General features: G+C 43.3%; 1 protein-coding gene across 3 annotated transcripts in view; it reads left to right on the top strand.

Moving 5' to 3' along the window:
* LOC309521782 (ephrin type-B receptor 5) overlaps positions 1–26505 on the top strand; it is a 159732-nt gene that overhangs the window by 31215 nt on the left and 102012 nt on the right. For all 3 annotated transcript variants that reach the window (XM_082204662.1, XM_082204660.1, XM_082204661.1), the window contains one exon: positions 23746–23950. In XM_082204662.1, the coding sequence (XP_082060788.1) occupies positions 23872–23950 (79 nt within the window). In that variant the 5' untranslated portion in view covers positions 23746–23871. The remainder of the gene's footprint in view (positions 1–23745; positions 23951–26505) is intronic.

Genomic DNA, 26505 nt, shown 5'->3' with positions numbered 1-26505 from the left:
ATTGAGCAAAATGGGACTTGCTTCCAAATAAACCTCCATAGAATTATGACTGTAACAAATATCCAGAACATTCCAAAAGTGAGATGGTATTAACAGTGTTTCTCCATGGGATGTTACAGATAGGTAGCCGTGTTGGTCTGCCATAGTCAAAATAAAAAAATTCCTTCCAGTAGCACCTTAAAGACCAACTAAGTTAGTTCTTGGTATGAGCTTTCGTGTGCATGCACACTTCTTCAGATGTATCTGAAGAAGTGTGCATGCACACGAAAGCTCATACCAAGAACTAACTTAGTTGGTCTTTAAGGTGCTACTGGAAGGAATTTTTTTATTTCTCCATGGGATGGAAAGTGAGTATTTAAGCTGTCATTAACAATGCTCCTAATTTGAGCACTTGGAGGCTATAAAAATAAGAGCATAAAAACCTTACAGGCTCAGTTGATGATGCTGGTAAGATCTGGGGATCCTCCTAAAATCTAGGACTTATGATGACTTGCTACTCCAGTAGGAAGTCCAAAATAATAAACACAATATGCCACTCCTGTGATTTACTGGTCATGAGGGAGAATAGAAAGCCTTGCCTATATGTTATGTCCAAACCTGGGATCATGGTTTTTCTCTCCCTTGGAACCCATGATGTTCTGTTGTTGCTTTGTTGATCTTGGCATGTCAGGGAGCAACAAACCACGGCCTGTGGTTTGTGATGTAACACAAAGTGAAGGCTTCCTGATTTGTTTATCTAGCTTGTCTCAGGGAAGGAGTGAAAGTGGGAGCCATTGGGCAGCGTGAAGCAGCACACGGCTTGTTCTCGGTAAACCGCCCCAAGTCAGAAAGTCTCGCTTATCGTTCAATAGTAATGTGGCTATTGTGTCACTCATAATGCTCTTCACGAAAGTTGCCTATATTTTTCCGTGGTCCTTTTCTATAGAAAAGCCACCTGAAAACTTAGCATTTAATAGATGACCACAATTAATTAGCAGAGTTTGTGCTCTCCATCTCTTTTTTTAAAAAAAACGAGGCTGCTGTTGGAGGTGATGTGGGAATATTGAAACATATTTTCGTGCTTGGTGGGAATGTAAAATCACCCACATATTCTGGAAAAGGGTCTTTGATATTATTTCCAAAATTGTTAAAACAACCTCTCTCCTCAAATCCAACTTTGGTTCTGCTCTCATTAAACCTAAATTCTGATCTTACTATTCAACACAGACACGTAATCTTTCTATTGGTGGCTGCCCGTTTGGTGGTAGCGTATTTTTTGGAAATCCCAGGCTGAGCTAGTCCCAACAATACCTGGGCTATTTCAGAATGGCTAACTGGGTCTAGAAAATTTGCAAAAGGTGTTATAAAGAGAGAAACCTTTAATGCGACCTGGTCCCCCTTCTTTTCATATGCAATGGAAGTAGATATCAAATTTCTCCCACCAGTTTCACAAACATATCTTTGGAGAGCCTAGATTGACAATTGATGTTGTAAGATTATGTAAAATGACACTATAAGCTTAATACTATGTTTATTTTGTGTGTGGAGACTGTATTAAATTTTATTTAACCAGATAATAAAAACAAGGCAGCTGCTAAAAATTAATTAAATATAAAAATGAGCTGATTTACATTTTCTTAAAAACAAAACCCATACTATTTATCTCCAGTGGTGGTGGGGAAGTATCCACCCGGTCAGTGGGAGGGGCCTTAGTTGCCTTCTTCCTGATTGGGTGGGAAGGACTTCATGTGATTAACTCCGTCCAAGTGGTTATTGTTTTCAGTTTCTCAACGGCCATTGGTACAAGCTCTCGCCACAAGAAAGCTGGCTCCCATGTTGCTAGTGGTTAGGTGTGAGCGGGGCTTCTGTTCGCTCCAGAGGAATAGACGGCAAACGCTTCCCCCCACCTACAACTCAAAATGCTGCTGATTCATATTTTATTATGGCATGTCAAAAAATCCTGTTGGGAGTTCCCTCGTGTCCAGCTGGTGCCGGGCAGAATTTTGAATGCACTCGGAGAATGAGTAGCTGGTTGCTTGGATTTTCAAAATCTACCTCTTAGTGAATAAAATTAGCACAACTGAGTGAGGTTGCTTGAGGGGACGTCTCTTTCTGCTGCTTTGTGACTCTGCTGCATCTGTGCCTTGTACATTTTACCCTGAACTGTGCTGACAGGAGAGCCATATTCTGTAAAAAGAATTTGCAGGAAGACAAAATAAAAGGACGCTGTAAACTGGAACAGCCCCTTTAGGTAATTTAGACTGTGCAATTTTATTTTATTTTTTTTTGTTCCTTACCTGCTCTGCTCTCCTCTCCTGCTTGTGCTCACAGCAATTCTCTCCAGACATCAGGGAGTTGATTGGCAAACCATGACATGGAAATTTGGAATGTCTTTGTGGCTTTTGTGCTTCTCCCCCACCACCTCCCTCTTTGGGGAAGAGTGCTGTGCCTGAATCTGGCAAGCCATGTTTTCCCGTAACCACAGTTTACCTACAACTCTGGGATTGAAACGAACTATGAAACCATGGTTTCAGTGTCTCAATGGAAGACTCACTGTGTGATTAATGAGGATCATAGTTTGCCCAATTTGATGGTCCGAAAAACATTTTAAATAATGAAGGGAAAGGCAGCAGAAGGAGATTGTATTTGAATATGTGAAGTGGTTCCTGATAGTCAAATCATGGTTCAAATCCAATGTCTTATTCAAGAAATTAGGGAGGAAGGCAATCCTTCTGTCAGAGCAAGTATTTTGGCTTGCTGGACAGAACGATCCTCCCTCTCTGTTCTGGGGTTTCTCCTGACCCCCTGACCCAATTTCAGAGAGGCGGGCAGGGGGAGGGAGGAAGCCCCATTGTACAAGTGGAAGCCCTTGCACAGAGCTTCTGTTGATGCAACTCAATAGTTGAATCCCACTCCTTGGTAATATTTATAGAACCTGATTTGTTTCAGTACTTTTTCTGTGTGTATGGAAGAAAGAGAGAGAGACTTCTAACAATAAACCTAACTTTCTCCCCCTTATTTGCAACCTGACTAACTCTGGGCTCTATCCAATACATGCTGCTTCAAAATGTGGTTCCAATTCTGTGTGCACAGGTATTTGTGCAAAAGCCCTATTGAATTCAGTTGAACGTGAGCCAAGGTAACTGTGCACAGAGTCACATAGCCCATGAAAGCATTGATGGTTGGCACCTGTTCAACGCTAATGCTTTAAAGAGCGCTCTGTCTGTTGCCTGAGCAATTTATGCCGTTTCCGTGACCATCCCAAGACGCTGGTTAACAGAATGTGCTGTGAGCCAGGAAGTCTCTGGTTTACATCTCACTTTTGCCATGAACTCACTAGGTAGCCTATGGCAAGCCATTATTCTCTTGGCAGACCCCTTCTGCAAAATGAAGATAAATTAACACAGTATTGTTAGTATTCAGAGAAAAGGACTGAAGGCTCCTGGTACAGTTCTGCTGCTGAAGTTAAAGTGATATCTGCCTGGACTGTCCTCTCTGAGCACCTTGAGCCAAGTATTTGTGTAAATAAAAAGTAAATAGAAGAACTTTTCGTTTCACTGCCCCACCAAAGTAATTCTGAGTAACTGTGCCTGGCTCCTTGGACACTTAATGTAAGAGCTCACAGCAGAATGTCATTGTCAAGGCAGCTCTCAATCATAGCATCCTTCATTTAAAAAGTAAAAACCAAGCACATGCAAACTGAGTATATAAGCAGTTGTTGCCCTGAGGGCAGGGTTTGAAATTAGCAGGGCGCCAGGTGCATTTTGCCCCTGAAGAGCACCTCAAAAAGTCTGGGTGCCATTTTTTTTAATGCCTGACTGACACTCAGGGATTACTGAAATGTATGTGCTCTGAAGCGTTGATGTATATGTAAAGGATAGACAATATGTTAAAGAGTTTAACAATAAGGAGTAGAGTGTTTTGAAAACTGAAGTATGGTACCAATATTTTTATTGTAAACACCAAATAAAACACATATTGACAATTTCTGCTAAAAATGTGTCACTTATGTGAATTGCGTATTAATTCATGCTTATCAAAAAAATAAAAAGTGTTGCCCACCCCTCCAGTGGCAGCTAGTCATTCTGTTTTAGCACCCACAACCCAGGTCCTAGAAGCCATTTGGCTCCTAGATTATCCCAGTTTCTTAACACTGCCTGAGGATGTATCCGCCCTTCCTGTTGTCCCACTGCTTTCCCCAGGGAAAACAGCTATCTAGCATTCAGTTGAGCAAATGGCAATTCCGGTTTTCCCTTGGAAAGGAGCAGGGCAAGGGGGGAAACGCTCTGAGCTGTGCTTTCTAGGTATGCAACAAGCGGAAGTGTGGATAAGCCCCAAGGCTTCTGCCCCGTGACATTTTCTGGGCTGCTGTGACGCCAAGACATGTTCACAAACATTCTGATGGTTGAGGGAAAGAACTCTGGTCGCATCAGCTTGACAAATAATGCTCCTTTAATAGCAGCAGCAGGAGGAGGAGATCAATTGGCTTAGGAGGAAAATCTTAAAACGGAATTGGGGCTGGCTCCCTCCATTTTTCCCCCAGAAAGGGAACAAAGATTAAAATGGTGGGAGCTTGAAACCTGAGTGAGAGAAGACCTGAAAGGTGTTGTTGTTGTTGGGGTTCTAGGAGATGTAAAGTGACCAAGGAAACAGTGGACCAAAGTGCAGAGAACCTTAGGAAAATGGCAGAGAATTGAGATTAAAAAAAGGGGAATAAGATTGAGGGAGTGCTGGGGCCAATTGGAGAGCCGGTCTGGAGGAAAACCTCTGGCAGAGCCTAGGGAATAATAGTGCCCGTGTTTTTTGTAGTGAATGGACAGTTGAGAAGGGGGGCAAAGTAATGATTATTGGGGGAGGGCATTTGATTGCTAGCCTCCTGTATCTTTGTTTAATTGTGCATGTCTCAGTCCTCAGTAACGTTGATGAATTAGGAGTTTAGAGAAGAGCAACAGAATGGACTGCAGACGATTGATGAGGCATGTTGCCCAACGAATGGTAGATACTGGCTAAATGATGACTAAAGAGAATGCCTACAAGTGTCTGGAGAATGTAAACCGATATAAGCATTTTGATATTTGAGACACACATTTTTTCTGAATTAAAATGGAAGGCATTTCATTACAAAAACAAAACAAAACCCCACCTTAAAATATGTTAAGAGTGTCATTGTCCTACCCCCTATGTTGAGCTTGAGGCACCTAGAGCAGTGACTCATGCAGAGATCCCACAGGTAATTCTGCTACTGCCTATCCTTTGGGAGTGAGTGAATGACTGTGTCTGATGCAGCGTTATGGCAAAATTACCCACTCCTGTCTAGTGGGGGACTGATCTGGAAAGAGAAGAGACCAGATCAGGGACTCGTACAGAGACTGAGCAAGCATCCTTCTCTGAGGGTGGGTACTTGGGCAACTCATAGAAACTTGGCAGCCCACTGCTAGGAACTCGAGGCCTAAGCAGTCGAGGGGTTAAAAAATGACAAACAACTTTATGCTTGGAAGTAATGATGAGAAGGGACGCGGGTGGCGCTGTGGGTTAAACCACAGAGCCTAGGACTTGCTGATCAGCAAGAAGGTCGGCGGTTCGAATCCCCGTGATGGGGTGAGCTCCCGTTGCTCGGTCCCTTCTCCTGCCAACCTAGCAGTTCAAAAGCACATCAAAGTGCAAGTAGATAAATAGGTACCACTCCGGTGGGAAGGTAAACAGTGTTTCCGTGCACTGCTCTGGTTCGCCAGAAGCAGCTTAGTCATGCTGGCCACATGACCCGGAAGCTGTATGCTGGCTCCCTCGGCCAATAAAGCGAGATGTGTGCCGCAACCCCAGAGTCAGTCACGACTGGACCTAATGGTCAGGGGTCCCTTTACCTAATGATGAGAAGCCCCTTGCTTGGTTTACCAGTAACTTAGCTGCACATATTAATGCATAAATTTGTCTCCATTTGGCTTGACGATACATGTGAGGGAATCTGCAAAATATGTCAACTAAACAGATTCTCTCTGTCCCCCCTCCCCCCCCCCCCCGTTGCATCTGCGGAGGGAGATGTTTCTGTCACTACAGAAAATTTGTCGGGACTTGTCCCAGTGCTTGCTGGAATCCACACAGACTCCGGCTCCGATGTTTTTTTTTGGGGGGGTGGGGTGGGGGTGGGAATACCTTTGTGCCTGGATTTCTTATTTAAGTGTAATCTCTTGGTTTCCAGTCCAGATGTGGTTGTTGATAGAAGAAACTGGTCCCCAACAACTCCCATGAAATATAGATGAACTTGTGATTGTGCAGACAGTGAAATGGGCATGGAGATTTATGCGTTGTCGCCTCCAACTCCAACACTAAAAATAACTCAATCGCACATCAGAAAGTGATGCTACAAACCTGAAATATTTATTTGACATTCTTGCACACCGGCCTCAGCAGCCAAAGTACTGATTGCACCTTACACTGGCTGGACCATGGACACACTTAGCTGGAAAGCAGAATCTGGGGAGAGAAGGACAAAGGCCTCTTTGTGCCCTTCTGTGACCCAAATATATGTCAGGAGGAAGAGAACCTTCTCTCAGGTCTCTGTTGTGTCTGAGCAGAATGTTAGATGATTGGAAGTTAGTCTGGGCTAGATGCACTCTACACTAAACAAATGAGAAATAAAATTGGAATCCTGCCCCAGGAGAATTCGCTTTCTTGACAAAAAAAGTTCCATTATCTGGGCTGCATACACAAGACAAAAAGAGCAAGTTTGCATCATGTCCCCGGCTTTGCATAGAAATTTCCTCTTGTTTCAAAATAAAAGATGCCTTCAGTACCATTTCCCATGTTTGTTTTGTGCAGTGGCAAAATACGGCAATGGCGCACAGCCTTTCCAGCGATCCTCTTGCCAGTCTCCTGCAATTTTACTTCCATATATTGGTTCCCTGTAGCTCCTTTTCTGCAGTGGCTCCCTGCTTGTGGAATGCTGTCCCCAGGGAAATTTGCCCAGTGCCTTCATTACATAAGGCAAGAAGATTCCTCTTCTCCCAGGCCTTTGGCTAATTAAACAATCTTTTAAAACTGTGTGAGTTTTTTTGGGCGGCTATTGTGTTATGCATTATTGTGTTTTTATATTGTAAACTATTCTGTGATCCTCAGATGAAGGGCAGTATAGAAATTTAATAAATAAAAGAAAATTGTGTGCCTTGGAGCAGGAACACACACACACACACACACACACACACACGGTAAAGACTGATGGATGTTGCAATCCTATGCATATTTACTCAGAAGTAAGTCCCAGTTATATATTAATAGGATTGCATGCTCAGTTCATATTCCTAGTATGGAAGTGTGTGTCTTTTGACATATATATTTCTTTTACTTTATTTATTGACAAAGAGCAGTGGGAGTAGACTGGAAAGTCAGCCGTTGCAGCTCACTACTCTTTAAGCAGGATCACGCTTAACTCCTGGACATGGTAATTTATTGCATTACTATGTACTGTGCTCAATCATAAGGCCAATATACTGTGCAACTGAATGGGGCAATTACTTTGCGTTGCCTGTTGAACCACAAAAATGATTGCATGAGTCAATCCTTCTTCTGGCTTGTATATTTATGAGTGTAATAAATGTCCCAAACCCTTTTGCATATACCCATATTGCCTAACTTTTCTGAACTTCCTTTGGCAGGATGGGTAAGAGGCAGTGCTACAAACCTGGAAAAGACAGGGATCTCCAGCATTTCATGTGAGAGAGCAGTGGCTATGGCTGTTACAGCTGTTAGATCCCTGCTCTCATCTCAGACCTGTTTCTGTGGCAAACATCTGGGGTGCCTCTCTTTAAGGAAGGGGGCACTAACTGCCAAGCTTGGTGATCTTGGAAGCAAAGGGCCAAGGTTGAATGTTGATGTAGTTACAGAGGGGTCTCCCAGGTTGTATTCCAACGATCTAGGCCACTATACAACACTGGCCAAAAGGTGTCAAGGGAGAAAGAGTGGGAGAAAGAGATGTGCAGCCTTTTCCTTCATTGAAAAGGGAATTGGTTCAACTTAATGGCCATATTTCCATACTCATCTTCTCTTTTTTTGTGGGAGCTTGTATTTCTTCACTGCTGCTCTTTGTGTTCTGCTTAAAACTGGTGAAAGATCTAGACAGCGGATGGATTTAACATTTTAAAAAATGGAGAGTCAGCCATTTTGTTTCTTTGTCCTGGTGGTCCTAGGTATTACCCGAAGCCTGCACAGATAGCACTTAGGAGAGTCTATGTAATCCATTAAATTGGCTACATCTTCCCAGACTCCCATTTTAAGACTGAAGAGCAATGTGGACTCTATGGCTTTTAATACTAAGCCAGCTCAAAGCACCTTCCCCACCCCTTTTGCTTAATATCCAGTCTGATTAAGAGTTCTGGAAAACTTGAGCACCTTTTCACTATTTTATGACATTTTGGTTGGCCTAATAAAGGAAATTGCCCTGCTGTAGATTTTGGAACTCGTAAACACGTAATTTGTGGTTTGTGCCCAGAAACTCCAGAAAGTCAGATAGAAAACTGTTCATCTGAAATCAAATATCTCATGAAAATTGTTTATTTATTTAAAAAATTAAAAAAAAACGCCCACTGAATTAACCCCCCCTTCTTCACCCTTTTGTGTTTGTTAATTATAGCTGTTTGATTTTAGAAAATAAAATGAATATTCATCACATGGGTATAAACAACAATGAGTGATGTGGCACCTTAAAAACAGACAAAATTATCACTGCTGAAGCTTTTGTGGACTGCAGCCCACTTCACCGGTTGCATGGAGTGCTATCCTGGGTTGCAGGTACCTGGATGGGATTGACTGAAGTCTGCAACCTTGCAAAAACATTAATGGCAAGCAGGGTGCCCGTTGCGTCATCCCCAGATAATTCCCGCTTTCCTGCTCACAATTATTGTTTGTTCATTTATGCCTTGGGCCTGTTCCCATTGAAAAGTCATTTTTCCAGATAGCGTTGCTTCCCCTTTTGTCCATAAACCAATCAGTTGATCAGAAAATCAGTTCGTTGCATGAGCTGGGAGGTTGTTATAATAGAAAGCAGTTGCTTAGATTTTGACTCGACGCAAGACTGTAAGGAAAGAGAGGAGAAAAAGCATGCTTTATGGCTGGTATTCTTAGACATGGGTTGTTTTGAACTGCACACCCTCTGCATCTTCACCCGTCCTGCTACTATTTGCTTTTCTTCCTCTAGCACCTTTTATCTATTTGGAATGCCTCCTCCCCACCCCCCAAAAATGGTCCTTTCTGGCTTATTACTGCAAGAGCTTTTAACACCCCATCCGTACTCTGACTGTGAACGATTTTTATTTTACCCATTCTTGGTGAAACCTTTGTAATCCTTCCAGTTGTAAGGACTGGCTGAAAGAATCATGTATGCAGTTTTGTAAACATGCCTGCTCAAGTATACATGTGACACATGGATTTCCCCAGTAATTATCACCTTTTCCCTTTTGTCTGGAAATTGCTTATTTGAGATGCTTGTCAAATACTGTCCCTTGCCAAATCTACCCTTCCCTTAGCTTAATGGCCCATCCATTGCTTTGAAGTGATAAACTCTGGCTGTCTAGACTGTTTCATCTTGTAAGGAACCACAGTTGGGGAATCTTTTCAGCATATTGTCTGGCTTCAAAGGAAGCCCTGACTGTGGGAGCCTCGCTAACATTGGCTGAAGGTAAATTAGCATGTTAAATTAATTCAGTTCTCCTTGAAGCTGATTGGGCCAGCGTGCCATAAAAAATGACCCCACCTCCTTCTGTAGCATCGCTTTGGGAGGGGGAAGGTTCCCGTATCTAGAAATGAGTGTCTTTGCCTGAAAATGTATTAGGAAATTGGTATCAAATGGTGGATTATGAAACTGCCCCTCCAAACATGCATTTTCCATTTCTCCTGTGGCTCCTCTTTCAGTGCCATTTTGACTTCTCAGTCACTGCGTGTGACTTTAGCCAGTCAAGGATCACTTCAGGAGTTAATGTCATGCTGCTATGTAGCCAATTGGAATTCATGCAATTGTAGAGTTGGAAAGGACCACAAGGGTCATCTATTTTTTTAAAAAAATTAGGCTTTATGTTTATTTTCAGATAACAAAATTGTAATTATTTTTTTAATAATTTTTTATTAGATTTTCCACAATGATAACACAAACCACAAAGCAAAATAATACACGAAAACAGAAAAAGAAAAAAAAGAAAAAAGGGAGCAATAAACAGATAAACAATAACAACAAACTTAATTCTTCACAAATCCAACCTTTTAAACTTCTTGGTTGACTTCCTCAAATCCCTCCCTCCCTTCTGAGTTTCCTTGTAATTAAAAGTAACAGCTTTCCAATATCATTATTAAGCTAAAACAATTTCCAATTATAGTCCATCCTATTCACTTTTCTTAACATTCTAAATCCCATTTATTTAAGTATAGCTTAGTTTGATCCTAGGCCTATTTTTGTTTCTTTCAAGTAATTTCTAATTTTTTATATTACAATATTTATTCAAATGGGGACGCGGGTGGCGCTGTGGGTAAAAGCCTCAGCGCCTAGGGCTTGCCGATCGTAAGGTCGGCGGTTCGAATCCCCGCGGCGGGGTGCGCTCCCGCTACTCGGTCCCAGCGCCTGCCAACCTAGCAGTTCAAAAGCACCTCCGGGTGCAAGTAGATAAATAGGTACCGCTTACCAGCGGGAAGGTAAACGGCGTTCCGTGTGCTGCGATGGCTCGCCAGATGCAGCTTTGTCACGCTGGCCACGTGACCCGGAAGTGTCTGTGGACAGCGCTGGCCCCCGGCCAATAGATGTGAGATGGGCGCACAAACCCCAGAGTCTGTCAAGACTGGCCCGTTCGGGCAGGGGTACCTTTACCTTTACCTTTATTTATTCAAATAGTCCTTAAATTTCCTCCAGTCCTCTTGCATCTCCTCTTCTTTCTTTAGTCGAACCACATGCATTGTAGGAATCTCAACTGAAGCATCCATGACAAATGGCCATCCAACCTCTCCTTTAAAATCTCCAGGGAAGGAGAGTCCTCCCCCTCTTCCACTGTTGATCAGCTCTTGCTGTCACAAAGTTCTTCCTGGTGTTTAAGTCAGAATCTCTTTTGGCAAGTGAACAGTGCTTTCTGTGCTGGGCTATGGCAGCATGGGAACAGTGAGTATTATTCACTCCCTAGGACAGCATCACCAACCCGGTGCTTCCTGGGTGTTTTGGACTGCAACACCTATCAGCCCAGGAGAACATGGCCGTGCTGGGTGGAGCTGATGGGAATTGTAATCTAAAAGATCTGGATGGAGGACACCAATCAGGTGAAGGGCACAGGGGTCTGTAGGGTGGCATGGCGGCTGGGGGTGGGGTTCCAGGTGGCAGAGGAGCTGGAGGGCAGCATGGCAGTTGCTGGGCGTTTCGGGTGCTGCAGAGGGGCGGAGCCACTGCCCGTCCCTGAAATCTGCAGCTGGTGGGGTTTGCTAAGCTGCAGCTGATGCAAGGATGCCTCCCCTTCTTCATGCAATGGATGGACACATCAGTCATCTTTGTGACTTCTCTCTTTTTCACTCTTAGCCTTTATTTGTTCTAAGATTAAGAGTCATGTTTTATGATCTTTGAACTGCAAACCAATGGATAAACACACAAGGTAGAAAGGAAAGTGGTATATTTTAAAAAATAAATGCCAAGGCGTATTCCTTAAGTCTTTATATGCTTTCCTTCCAGCTCAGAATAAAGATGAACTTTGAAAATTACACTTGCCACAGTCCTGCTCTGTGCCGAAAGCAGGTCTCAGATCTGGTCCTCATAGGAGACCTCTATAACTTTAGCCACATCTGCCACATAGAGGCAGTGGTCCTCTCCAGAGAAAGTGTGGCAGTTTGCTCTTCAGGGCCCTGTGCTTGGAATCTCTTTTGCTGAGATAAGCCTGCATGCCATGAGAAGAGTGCTTATGAACATACACAGAATTCAGAGTGCCTGTCTTTTGCAAAGGTTGCAGTACAAGCTGTTGCCTTGTGACTCATTCTTAGCCTGCCTGTCAAGTGCGGCGGTGTGCTCGGAGATGCTGTGTCTTATGAGAAATGGCCCGGGTTGGAATGGTAGGAAAGCTTTCAGCTGAGACTAACTTGCAGACAAGCACACACATACTAAAAAATGGCTCATATGCAGTTTTCCTCTGCCTGCCTGCCTCATTCTTCTGTCTTTGCATTCTGGAAAGTGTCCAAGAGGGTAAGATAAAATTCTGGGCTTATGAAATTCAGGTAACCCTGGTCACTACAGAAACCTCAGGGGCTATGCAATGAAGCTGAACGTTGGGCGGTTCAGGACAGACAAAAGGCAGTACTCCTTTGCACGATGCATAGTTAAAACTATGGGATTTGCTCTCACAAGAGGCAGCGAGGGCCCCCGACTTGGATGGTTTTAAAAAGAGGATTAGACGAATTCATGGAGGATAAGGCTCTCAGTGACAGTCTCTACTGTCCGCAGGATGCCTCTGAATACTTGTTGCTGGGAGTCACTGTCAAACTCACATCATATTTGTGGGCTTCCGATAGGCTTCTGGTTGGCTATTGTGAGAATAGGATTTTGTACTAGATGGGCCTTGGGCCTGATCCAGCTATAGGGCTGTACTTACATTCTTAAAAAACGGAAGCCAGGTCCCCTGTTTGTCTTTGCCAGTCACCTCAGAACCTCTCCAGTTTTTTTGGGTTTTTTTTTTTACAAAGGTTGTAGGAAACCTGTCATAATTTCATGCCGCAAAAAACGGAGTTCTTCATTGCTCAGCCGTGCAATTAAGTTCTGGGAGAGGCGCCTGGGAAATATTACACTGAGTTGAGATATGATCTCCCCATATCAAGTAATTAAAAAACAAAACAAAACTAGTATTCAGAATATCTAAGCACCCTTCAGGTTATAGCTTGCGAAGCAAAAAATCCTAGTGCAACGCTTCTAAAACGTCCCAGTTATTTAAAATAACTCATGGTGGTGGTGATAGTGATGTAGTAATTAATGATGAGAAGATAAAGGGATATTGACTCACTGAACAATTTAGTTGAAATAATTAAAAGCTCTTTATCAGCCGCCACGCGTCTGGAGTATGTCTGCCAGTGACCATTTTATGGTGCAAATGTAATGACTGTGATGAGACTCAATTTCCAGTATGCACTATGTGTGGGTCGTTTAGCGGAGAGCTCTGGGGATGGTGGTATTTTGTGGGCAGGGTTGGAATCCTTGGTGTAAGAGAGACAGAATTGCTGAATAGCTTTGGGCAAGTTATTCTCCGAATCGCTTCCCTATGAAAATTAGGGTTCACATTTTGTCAGTCTAGAAAAGCAGAGTCACTGGACCACTCGGCGATTAATCATCACTGAATATCTCCAAGTACTTATTTATTAAGACAGTAATAAAGAATAGAGATAATTAAGTTAATTTCTTTTAAAAATGAGCACCCTACTTTCCCTTTCAAACTGCATAGAGCATCATGCTTGATCACACTAAGGTTGCCCCCTCACAAAATGCTGGGGTCTTGTCAGATGTGCTTTGGGTTGTGTACTTCCGCCTCTCCAGAGATGTTTGTAAATGTTTTTGCACAGCTTCTAAGGGGAGACAGGCCAGCCGTGTGGCTTAACTGGAGAGAGGATGCAGAAGCTTGTCTGGAGAGAGCCAGGGGCCGCAGAGGACTTTTCTATAGATGATGATGATTATAATAATGATAATAATACTAATAATATGCCACCCATCTGACTGCATTGCCCCAGCCATTCTGGGCAGCTTCTAGCAAACTGTAAAAACACAGTAAAACATGAAACATTAAAAACTTCCCTATACCAGGCTGCCTTCAGATGTCTTCCAAAAGTCATAGTTGCTTACCTGTTTGACATCTGATGGGAGGGCCTTCCACAGGGCAGGTGCCACTACCGAGAAGGCCCTCTGCCCAGTTCAGATCCTAGATATGGTCTGAAGTTGCATGATGCAGTAACCTTGCTGATGGTACAAGTCTGGAGATGGTACGACTGCGTCAGAACTCATGATTGCCACTCTTGTGTGTAAGAAATGTGGAATGTGAGCTAAATCTATGGCTGTGTGCACATCAGCATCTTGAACCGTAGCTAGGTTCCCCCCCCCCTATGTTCTAAGCTACTTTCTTATGTTACTGTTCACTGCAGTGATGAGGCGGGAATGCCTTCACCTGAAGCACAATACCTGATTTGTTTCCCTGCGGCAAACTCCGGTTCACTGAAGCTGTCATCTGCGCATGCGCAACAGCTACCTGAAATGCACATGCCTCACCTTAACTGCAGCTTCCGTTTTCAAATCAGATGGAAACTGGTTTGAGAGAGAGAGCACAACATGAGTATTTCTCAAACAGCTACAGGATACAGTTGATGGTTGGTAACCTGATGTGTTGTTGTTTAGTTGTGTCCGACTCTTCGTGACCCCATGGACCAGAGCATGCCAGATACCCCTGTCTTCCACTGCCTCCCGCAGTTTGGTCAAACTCATGTTCGTAGCTTCGAGAACACTGTCCAACCATCTCGTCCTCTGTCGTCCCCTTTTCCTTGTGTCCTCCATCTTTCCCAACATCATGGTCTTTTCCAGGGTCTTCTCTTCTCATGTGGTGGCCAAAGTCTTGGAGCCTCAGCTTCAGGATCTGTCCTTCCAGTGAGCACTCAGGGCTGATTTCCTTCAGAATGGAGAGGTTTGATCTTCTTGCAGTCCATGGGACTTTCAAGAGCCTCCTCCAGCACCATAATTCAAAAGCATCAATTCTTTGGCTATCAGCTTTCTTTATGGTCCAGCTCTCACCTGATGTGTACTCAGCTTCAAACAACAGAGTTGGGAGCACACTGGAGCCAGACTTAATATGAACATATATGCATATGTTTGACCCTGGCTCCCAGAGAGCAAGGGACCTTCACACTTGCCATTGTTATCAGATGATCCCATGAAGTGATTATAAAAAGGTGGGATACTTCCTGCTTAACTGATTTATTTGCAAGGTAAATATTTAAAATAGATTGCGGTATAAGCTTTCATGGGCTTTAGTTCGCTTAATCAGATCCTCGAAGTATCATCAACTAGAGGATTATATAAACATAACAAATATCAGGGCAGAGAGTATTTTTCTTTCAAATTCATAACTTTTTATGCAGGAGCCCACCCACTGAGATATTTTATTTGGACCTACTCTAATGGAGGCTTTTCAGGTCTGCAGTAGTAGTAAAATTTATTACCACTGGTTTCTTAATAGTATCATTTTGAAGATCAGATTTGTGTCCTTTTTTAATAACTTGGTTGTTCTGTGTGGATAGCAGAAAATTCATTGTTGGTAGGGCAAATGCCAACATACACAAGGTTGTTCTTGACTTCATGGGATATTTGACATTATTTCACTCAGTCAAATAAAAGGCTGTCTAAACTTGTCAGGTGACTGACATCCCAGGCCTATTTAAAATATGAACAGTATCCTTCTGTCATGAAAGCTTTTTAGACCATGTCTGATGCTTTAAAAATCAAACACAGTTGTTTTGAAGTGCAGAAGAAACAATAAACTGCATATAAAATCTATAAATCTAAAAATTTTCCAGAGTAGAGAAATCCTTCTACATTCTTCTGCTAGTTCAAATGATGTTAATTCTCTCTCCCCCACCCAATGTTTTCTGCATTTGTCAGTTTTCCATACTGTAGCACTTCCTGAAACACATGATGCTGCAATCGTTTTCTATTTTAAAACCCCAACAAAAAGCACCTTGGATGGCTTCTCCTTTTTTTTATGTATAGTACTTTTTAATTATTATTTGAAAGTTTGTCCCTCAGCCTTTCTTAGTGTATTTTCAGGTCCTTCTCCTTGCTCTTCCTCCTTTTACTTTCCACCCGTGTTGTGACTACTTTAGATTGTACTGTAATAGTGGGGTGGGAGAGCTGGAAAAAAAAAAATTGCATCTGGCAATGAATGCGCCATTTTGATTTCAGATAGTACATGGGTAGATAAGTCTTAAAAGCCCGGGATGCAAATTTTCATGGCCCTCTAGTGGCTACGGTGGCTCATTTACCAGAAATAATGTGTTTAGCGTTAACTCTGGAAGTATATACTTGATTCTGACCAAACTCAGCCTTCCAGAGCAAAATATACATCAGCGTGACCTCCCCATATCATAGAATTGAAGAGTTAGAAGGAACCCCAAGGGTCATTTAGTTCACCCCCTGCAAATACGACCGTGAAACCTTCATCTTTTTGTGGAAGAATGGAAACCATTTTTGTACTATTTAAAGACGTATTATTATATGATGAGCACTTTATGGCACTTGCATCTCCTGGCTCGTAGATGGCAGGTGGTTGGGTGATGCTATTCAGCTGCACCTTTTTTTTGTCTTTGTGGACAATTGGGTAAACGCCAGTGAAAATAAGACCAGGATTTCCAAGTTGCCCATGGAATTTTTTGTGTGCTTAGCGATTGTTCTGCTTGAACCTCCTCTCTCTTCCTCTCCTCAGATCCTCCCTGTACAACATGGTTATATGATGCATCCCAAATGCAAGGTACAAATTATGTGGCTTTGGGGTTCCCGTAGGGAAAATGTTTGCATGTTGTTTTCCGTTCGGATGTTTCCAACTCGCTGCCCACAGGTCCAAGTTAGTGGTGGTGATAATGCAGACAAAGCAATTTCCATTGTTGTTGTATTTTGCCTGGGGTGGGGGTGGGGCTTAGAGGGCTTCGTCTGTCACTAATTGACTTTGTGATATTTCACAGCTTCGCACACACAGTTTCCCCCAGGGACAACGAGCTGTAGTTGATGGAGGGTGGGTGGCTAGGGTGCGCCAAGTCAGATCGTTCATACAGAAAACATTTTAGATGGTGTCACCATGTGCAAATAAATCCCACACTGGGAATATAAACGCACCCATCAACACGGAACTGCAGGGAATATGTTCTGGTTGTAGACAGGTATACTGTTCTCTCTCTCTCTCTCTCTCTCTCTCTCTCTCTCTGTGTGTGTGTGTAAAATATAAAATGTATACAAACAAACAAACGGACATGGTTATCTGCTGCTGAAAATGAAGAGAAAGACAAGGGTCCATAGCAGCTCCGAAGCAGGGCTTTTGAGATTCTGCAGCAAACCTGATGTTGCCCGATGGTCTGTAGATGCCTGATGGTTTGGCTGTCTTCTTCTTCTTCTTCTTCTTCTTCTTCTTCTTCTTCTTCTTCTTCTTCTCATCATTTATTATTAGTACATTTCTCCAGGCTCTCTCTCCCAAGCAAACATGGGATGTTTATTCATCCCCTGACAAGCTGCTCTTACATTGGTGGTTTTGCGGCTATGCAAGCCTGGGTCTACATTAAAATATATTCTGCACCAGATATTTATGGTATGGATTTAATCTTGTGCTAGCTCAGAGGTCCGTATCTTCTAATCCATAGGCTCAGAAATGAGGAGCAGTAATCCCTTGGATGGGGAATATGAGATGTTGAACTTAAATGAGAAATGTGCAGATTTCCATCCAACATATTTTAGAAATTTATTTCAAGGGGACATGGAAATGTACAGATGGGTAACGAGGTTATTTGGCGCATCAGCAGACTCTGCTCCCATCAAATGCCTATCTAGCGTGCTGTTTTAAGAAAAGGGCGTAGTCCCTCTGTGGCTCTCTCCATGTCTCTCAAAGTTTGGGCAAGGCAGAAGTGAGGCAGGCGCTGTTCTCAACGTCAAAAGCAGAGGCCCTTTTTTGCCCAGACCAGAAAACAAGCCTGATCTAAAAGCTTTTATAGAGGACCAGTTCTGTTGCTTTACAGAGGCTGTAGTTCCTCTCTTTTGCCATAAATCGTTGGTGGTACATGGACCGAATCCCTTTCCGGGACTCCCCATGTTCAGTAGTTACCGTGTGCTTGAATCTTGGCATATCCAGATTTATTTTCAGAAGAAACAAAGAGCCTTTTGGCTAACATCGTAAGCTTTCATGGACTGCAGTTTGCTTCATCCGATGAACTTATGCCATCATAAATTTGCTAAGTCTTTAAGGTACCACAAGGCTCTTTGTTGTTCTTGCTGCAAGGGACTCGCACTGCTACTCCTCTGAAAATGATTTATTTACCTGAAGGTTGCCTTGAAGAAACTCTCTTTGTGCACGGAGCACTGCGAAGAATGCAGAGGAATGTGGAGCGGTCGCTGTTAGCTGCTTTTTCCTCTGCAAGAGCCTTTCCTGGGGAATGAAAGTCATTGTGCGATTGCAGTTGAAGCCTGGGCTCCGTTCAGTCTGTACCTATAGCTGCTCGAGCGTTCTGTGGGTCTTCCCCTGGAATTGAAAGAGGGCCACCGTGTGCCAGAGTGCCCCCTTCAAACTGGGAGGAAAGACTCATACTGTGGCTGTTGCTTGTGGTGCCTGCCTCTATAATATCATCCATTCTCCTTCCTTCTCAGGCTTTGGTTGTGGCTAAGCGAGAGAGTCTGAAATCAGCAGAAACTTTCTTTCATTTCCCCCCTCTGCTGTCTAAATCAAAACCAGCTTTTCGGATTAGTCATAATTTATTTAAGAAACGGGGGAGGGAAAGTAATTTTCTAGTCTAATCCAGCCTGACAAAAGCATAGATGCAATGGCGGGAAGAACAGTTCAGGTTGGCTCAGGCTAGAATTTCCCTGTAGGTGATTTAAGGGATGGAGTGAGGGGATCTTGGGATGACGGGGGGGGGGGGGAGATGCACAGAGTGAGGTATATGGTAATGTCTCCCTGTTCCAAATCTCCTTCAAACCTCACCTCATCCATAGTAAATTCTTCCAAAGGATGGGGCAATAAATTAATGGCATACTTGGTCATTTGATTCCAGGGTTTGGTTTCTTTAACAAACTTGTTAGGTTTTGGTATATTACTGTAGAAGGCTGTTAAAATATGACACACGCTACAAAGGACAACAAGGCTGACTGAAAATAGCAGTTTGTCTGCAGCTTGTCCACATTTAAGCATTATGTAGCTGTGAATCCACTTTTCCCCAGGTGGAATTTTGAACATAGTCACACCCATACATAAATTGATTTGTATACGGGGAGCAACCTTGGTCTTTTCAATACATGGCCAGCACACATACCTACTTAAAAACTGTAATGGGTATGAGTTACTCGTGCGTAAACTGGTGCCTTTCTCGGCTAATTTGCCTTGTTAAAACTTTCTGACTGCACAGCCCCTTCTCATGGTGGCTGCCTCAGTCACTGGCAGAATCCGTCAGTGGGCGTTTCTTAAATCTTTTCCAACATAAAAGTTGTTTGACACCCAGTCTCCTCCTACTCTCTCTGCGCGGAAGTCTTCTGCGCAGGGTGGGCGTGGGTAGCGGAGGACCTGGGCTCTCCTCACTGATGTCCAGTGAAGAGTCCTGGAGCCCTCTCGCCGATTCCCCCATCAGCCCCTCTATATCCCTGGTGTTGCGCTGATTTGCTTCCCCATCTGCGGAGCTGCCTCTCTCCCTGCTGGGCCCTTCTCCAGCATCATTTGAGAGCCTTCCCTCCGCCTCTAGCTCCGATGTCAGTTCCCTGACAAAAACAAACAAACAAACAAACAAACAAACAAACAAACAAACAAACAAAACCCCTATCCAGGAAGTGTGCAAAAGCACACAATCAGGCAGTTGCAGCTTCTCAACACATACTTTTGCAGTTTTCTGGTTTTGTGCAAATCTGAGGGAAATGAAATTAAAATATAACTAAGGCTATGCTCCTCTGTTCAGGAGTGCACTGGAGAAACAAAAGCCTTGAGGATGTACAGTAGTACCTCTAGTTACGTACTTAATTCGTTCCAGAGGTCCGTTCTTAACCTGAAACTGTTCTTAACCTGAAGCACCACTTTAGCTAATGGGGCCTCCTGCTGCCACCACACCACTGCTGCGTGATTTCTGTTCTCATCCTGAAGCAAAGTTCATAACCCGAGGTAATATTTCTGTAACCTAAAGTGTATGTAACCCGAGGTACCACTGTAGTGGGCATGGAAAGCAAGGGTAGCAAAAAGTGATGATTGATTAACCCACCCAAAAACAAATGGCCTGGGACCCCAAGTGGAGTGGGTTGGAGTCTAATTTCTCCCAACATATTCCCATATCGAGTAATCCTGAATTTACAGAGGGAAAGCACTGAGACTGGTGTTGCTTGAAGGTAATGTCATGTGAACTACACAAATTAAATTGGAGTGTAAAACAGCTGCAAACACACAGTAAACTCCAGTGTGGACAAGCCCCTCTAGGGTCACGTTCGCCCACCAGTTGGTGATCTCAAGTGTAGGCAGGAGAAGACTTTCTTTTATGCTCTTGTCATGATATTAACTTGTACTACACATTTGGAATGGAGAAGAGGAAGACCTTGACGCACAGCTCCCATTTTTAGCAGCAGCCCCTGTATTTTGTATAATGTGTGGTTCTACCATTTCACTTCCTTAAAATAATTCAGAAAGGCATCTCTATTGTGGATGGCCCAGCCTTGTGGTGGAGAGTGGCCTCTTGGCTCTAGTTAGTCCTGTGATTTCAATCACACATCCCTCTCTTCCCCCACCATTCCCATATCCAGCCCTTGATGACTTCCTAATGTAAAAACAACAACACATTTGCCTCTGCAAACGTGGTCCCCTAACCTTTGGAAAAGGCACAGTTGCAGTACAAATGACTCTGTGTATATAAGGCAGTATGCCTCTGCATTCCAGTTTCCAAAGAAGATATCATGCTGTTGTGTTCATGGGCTCCCCAGAAGCATCACACTGTCTGTTGTGGGTCCAAATGGACATTTTGCTCTGATCCGGCAGGGCTCTTTTGTTGTTTATTTTTTCTGAACGCTGCAAGATGCTTTGAGATCCCGGTATTAAAGGTTGTTTAGGAAGACAGGTATTTTATTATTTACAGCTTTCCCCATAGTGTTCTCTGCGGCTTTGCTTAGACAGTCTATAAATGGTTCAAGCAATGGATCTCCTTTCCACTTCCCCTGGAGAGACTGCCTGACAGTCTAATGGTTCTTTAACTTCCCTCCCTTGCTCAATTTACTCCGGCAAATCCCCTTTCCCCAGATTTTCCTAAAACATCCACAGCCTGCACATCTGCAAGGAAATACATTCGAAATCCGCCTAACTATACTTTATTTATATGTTCATTTTTCATGTCTTCTCGCAAAAACGTGCTTTTAGCAGCCCTGGAATTCAAGGGCATATGTATACTGCAGCGTAAAATTGGTTTAATTGTCTTTCACCCCAGGAAATATGAGGGATTTGGTTCTTTAAAGGGGTAGGGAACAGACAACCTGCGATACCTTGTGGAAAGACATGACAATGAAAACAGGCAAAACGCAAATATACTTTTTAGTTGTGGATTGGGGCCCAGTTCTTTCCAGCTTGACTTTCCTCATTTTTCTGTAGTTTTGTTTTGTTTTGTTTTTAGAAGTCACTGATGTGGCAGATACTGCTGGGCCCTTTGCATATTGCATTTTGTTTGGCAGATACTGCTGGGCCCTTTGCATATTGCATTTTGTTATGGCTTTAAAGTGTTTGATGGATATTCAGAAAACCACAATACATGTGTGCAATAAAACAAACACAAGGGCCTCTTACTTTCTAGGACCCTCGTACCTACAGGACCGCCTCTCCTGGTATGCCCCACAGAGGAACTTACGGTCCTCAAACAAAAACATCTTGGAGGTCCCAGGCCACAGGGAGGTTAGGCTGGCCTCAACTAGAGCCAGGGCTTTTTCGGCTGTGGCTCCGATCTGGTGGAACGCAAGACAGAGCTGTTCCATCAGGCCTTTGGCCAGGGCACAGCCTGACTCCCTCCTTTGGCAATCTTCACAGACCTCTAGCCCAATGGTTGCCATCAATTTGATTTGAATTAATTTTTTAATGAAATGATTTTAGAATGTTGTATTATTTTATTGTTGTTAGCCGCCCTGAGCCCGGCTTTGGCTGGGGAGGGTGGGATATAAATAAAATTATGATTATGATTATTATTATTATTATTATATCTTGCAAATGTACACATTCCAGGGAGCTAGGATTTGCTGTTGGTTCCTCACATGGGTGTATGCAATGTCAAACACAATTTTCTGACACATGGGTCCACTCTGAGTGAGCCTGTGCCTGGAGGTGTCTTGAAACGGCTTCCTAATTGCACAATTAAATTGTATTAAAACAAAATTCATTTTCACAACGTAGCCTCCAAAAGCCTTTCGAAGAGAAAAATCACCTGTTACGGAAATTTATCTTTTGTACTCTCCTGTGTAGGAAGGTGTGCAAGTCCCCAATTTGGGATGATGTGTGAATTTCCCTATGTGGGAAGAGACTGGGGCCCTATCAGATGGATAATGTTTTCTGGGAAGTCGCAAACAAGAAGAAAACTAGACATCCGTTTGTCAGTACCTCTGAACCATCAACTGGAGGAAATTCAGTTCCTGGCTGGTAGATTAAGGTCTAGTGCAGTAGGGCATGTCATTTTAGGGGATGAAACTTAAATTTCTCCAGTGAAGGGTCTTAAAAATAAGTTTTCAGGTGTGAGGAATTCAAATCTGCTATTATTTTTGTGACTGGACAACATTTAGCTTGGTAAGTCTATGTTTGAGGAAGAAGCTGGGATAGGTCAGTCAATAGAGCATGAGACTCTTAATCTCAGGGTTGTGGTTTCGTGGCCCATATCGGGAAAAATAGCCCTACATTGCAAGGGGTTGGGCGTCCAACCCTACAATTCTATGATACCAAGAACATAAACTGCTTTCAGAAAGCTGATTTTTTTTAAAAAAATACTATCTGAAAATGTCAGGCAATACTTAATAAGTACATGACCAAAAAAAAATTATTTCTATGCAGTTTTAACATTTTACTTGCCAAGCAAAACTAAAATATATTAATTTAACCCAAATATGTTTTGATTTCCCAAGTCATGTTACGATTTTTTTAGCACCCCTCATTTTTGGAATTTGAAATTCAGGACGCCCCATTAGTGCAGAGACAGGTTAACCTCTGTGTGTGTGTGTGTGTGTGTGTGCACACGCACATGCGTACGCGTGTGCGCACACGCCTCAAGACCCTTCAGTTTGGTTTAGCAGTTCCCCTCACCCTGATCCTATCACCTGATATTTCCTTATTGAGGTGTGTTTCCATAACACTTGACTCCAGTGAGGTTAGGATACAGACATCATTGATCATCTGCTGTGGTGGGTGGGTGGGATTTCTATCCCATCCTGGGATACAGATCACTCCATCCCCCCAACTCGAGTGGCTCATATTTAGTGGATTTTCTGTTAACTCAAGTCAGCAATTAACCAATTTGAGAAGGTTAGTTAGGCTGGAAGGTCAGGTTTGCAAAGTTTGCACAAAGCGAGTCAACAGCACTGCAGTTTGTGGAAGCTCCTCCATAAGCCATGCATAAGATGACACAAGGAAATCCAGGTTGCTCAATATGGATTCTTGCCTCACTTTGGCTATTGTTAAGAACAGCAAACAGTGCTGAAATAATTGGAACAAGAATTGGCTGTTTTAAGATGATAAGCCTTGCTGGACCAAGCCAAGAGTTGTAACATTCTATTTCCAGCTGTGTCCCACCAGATGCTTTTTGGAAGCTTAAAGCAGGGCAGAACTGCAGCATCCTGCCCTGTTGGTCCCTTAGCAGCTGTTATTCATTGATATTCTGCTGCTGAACATGGAGGTTCCATTTAGTTATAGCGGCTAATAGCCATTGATTAGTCTGTCTCCCACAAATTTGTCTAATCCCCTCTTGCAGCCATTTAACTCCCATTCCTATTTTTGGTGCAGTGGTTTCTTTCAGCCAAGACTTTTTTTTTTGCCGTCTCTCTCCTTTCAGGTGGAGCTGCCTATGCATGTAGATCTGCAGGCCTCCTGGTCCATTTGGAACATGTGCTGAGAGGCAGTCGTGACTTATGGAAGATGCGGGAATCTCTGAAGAAGCTACGTGGATCCTAACGCCATCATGAGAGGGAAGAGAAGATCCACGAGGATGGTTTGGCTGTGGATGGCATGCATCCTCAGTGTAGCATCATCTCTAGAAGGTAAGTGCAATATTGGTGCTTTCTAGAGAGAAAACGCTATTGGCCTTATTGCGTCAAGTTAAGAGGTGACTGTCTTTTCTATAACTTTATTGCTTGCTCATGGGCACTTGCTGATCAGCTTCAGTAGGGAATGAGAACAGAGGGTTTTAAAATAAAGAGTTCGTGGATCCTGGGTTGGAGTTCCTATCATAAAAATCAGTAAGGGAGAAGGGGAGGAATATTTGAGATGCCTTTAAGATGCTGATGGTTTAGGGCTTCATAGAATCATAGAGTAGGAAGGGGCCACAAGGATCATGGTATAGTGGTTAAAGAACAGTGGACTCGTAATCTGGTGAACCGGGTTCGCATCCCCACTCCTCCACATGCAGCTGCTGGGTGACCTTGGGCTAGTCACACTTCTCTGAAGTCTCTCAGCCTCACTCACCTCACAGAGTGTTTGTTGTGAGGGAGGAAGGGAAAAGGAGATTGTTAGCTGCTTTGAGACTCCTTAGGGTAGTGATAAAACGGGATATCAAATCCAAACTCTTCTTCTTCTTCATCTAGTCCAACTCCCTGCAAAGCAAGAATCTTTCACCCCACGTGCGGCTCGAACCCACGGCCCTGAGATTAGGAGTCTCATGCTCTACCAACTGAGAGGAATGGGGTGTGATTCCTTGTGCTTGTGGGTTTAGGAATGGGGTTTGATCCCTTGCATTGGAGTGGTGCTGGTTTAGAAAACAGAATGGTTTTGAGTGAAGTTTTGGGATACATTACATGACACTGTTCGAGATGCAGTTTATGGCCTGTCATTCTTGCCAAGAAGATAGAAAGAAATGAATGTTTTTCGTTGTTGATTTACAGTGGTACCTTGGGTTACATACGCTTCAGGTTACATACTTTTCAGGTTACACACTCCGCTAATCCAGAAATAGTGCTTCAGGTTAAGAACTTTGCTTCAGGATAAGAACAGAAATCAGGCTCTGGCGGCAGCAGGAGGCCCCATTAGCTAAAGTGGTGCTTCAGGTTAAGAACAGACCTCCAGAACGAATTAAGTACTTAACCCGAGGTACCACTGTATTTATTCCTTTCTAAACAGCCATCTCAAGGAAATTAAAATAATTTTAAAACGGTTAGAAACAGGAAAACAGCCAATAACCTTTAAACAAGACTAAAACCCTAACAAAGTAGATTTCCCTTATGGGGTGCTTGGTTGTGTTTAATGAAGAGGTTGGGAAATGGTAGAAAGTGGTCAGAGGCGGCAAATATGTGGGATGAGAGAAGAAAGAAAAACCTGGGAAAGAGAGAGTGGGAGATGGAAGGGCAAAAGTGTCATGACTCATGAGCAGCCCTGTTGCCGGGCCAAGGAAAATCCCTGTGGCCACATGTGCTCATTGACCTGAACCGTTTCACGATGAATGCTCATCTTTCCCTCACACATGAAAGCCTTTGGAAGAGACAGGTCAGGAAGCAGGAGTAAAATTGCTGGAGAACCGAAGGAAGGAGGGAATCTGTGATGAGCGAAGATGAGAACAAAGGGAGTTAAGAAAAGTAAGAGCACCTGCAGGAAGGGACGTACTGTCTGGAGAGAAGCAATACTTTGCTTGAAGGAAATGGGTAGAAGTTCTGGGAAGGCAGATGCAGCTGTTTGTCATCAGCTGAAAAAAAAAGCGTGGCGCTGTCTCTTGTGAATGGCGCACGTGCATTTTTAGTAGTTGGGTTTTTCCTCCATAAATATGGAAGCAGCAACTGGGAAAGGTCTGGATCTCTGATGGTTATGCATAAATCTCAGGAACCCAGCTGGCAACTGGCAGCACTGGGCTTACATTTTCACAGCCGATGGCACCGCATGCATCTTGTAACGCCATTTGCATTTTGGCATTTTTCCTGCTGGCTAAGAAGCAGGGTGTGTGAGCTGGCCTGTAGAGGATGCCGCAGATGGCCTTTTGCTATCCTAAGCAAAGTGCAGCAAGGGGATTGGGAGCCAACAGTGGGAAATGATTTTACCACTTCTTGAGCAGGAGCAATAATAGTAATTATTATTATTATTATTATTATTATTATTATTATTATTATTATTATTATTATTTATACCAGCCTTCATTCAAAGATCACAAGGTGGTTTACAATATAAAAGCACAAAAATACATACTATAATAGCAAACAAAAACAATACCCCCATATATTTTTTTATAAAAAGGCCTTAGATCAATAGGAGTATAGCATCAATAGGAGTATAGGAGTATAGCATCTAGATCAAGGGGAGTAATAGTGCCACTGTATTCTGCTCTGGTCAGACCTCACCTGGAGTACTGTGTCCAGTTCTGGGCACCACAGTTCAAGAAGGACACCGACAAACTGGAACGTGTCCAGAGGAGGGCGACCAAAATGGTCAAAGGCCTGGAAACGATGCCTTATGAGGAACGGCTAAGGGAGCTGGGCATGTTTAGCCTGGAGAAGAGGAGGTTAAGGGGTGATATGATAGCCATGTTCAAATATATAAAAGGATGTCACATAGAGGAGGGAGAAAGGTTGTTTTCTGCTGCTCCAGAGAAGCGGAAACGGAGCAATGGATCCAA

Source organism: Podarcis vaucheri (genome assembly GCF_965113315.1).
Source record: "Podarcis vaucheri genome assembly, chromosome: 17".
Classification (NCBI taxonomy): Eukaryota; Metazoa; Chordata; class Lepidosauria; order Squamata; family Lacertidae; genus Podarcis; species Podarcis vaucheri.
Note: the sequence above shows the minus strand (reverse complement) of the source record. Positions and strands in the feature narration are given on the sequence as shown.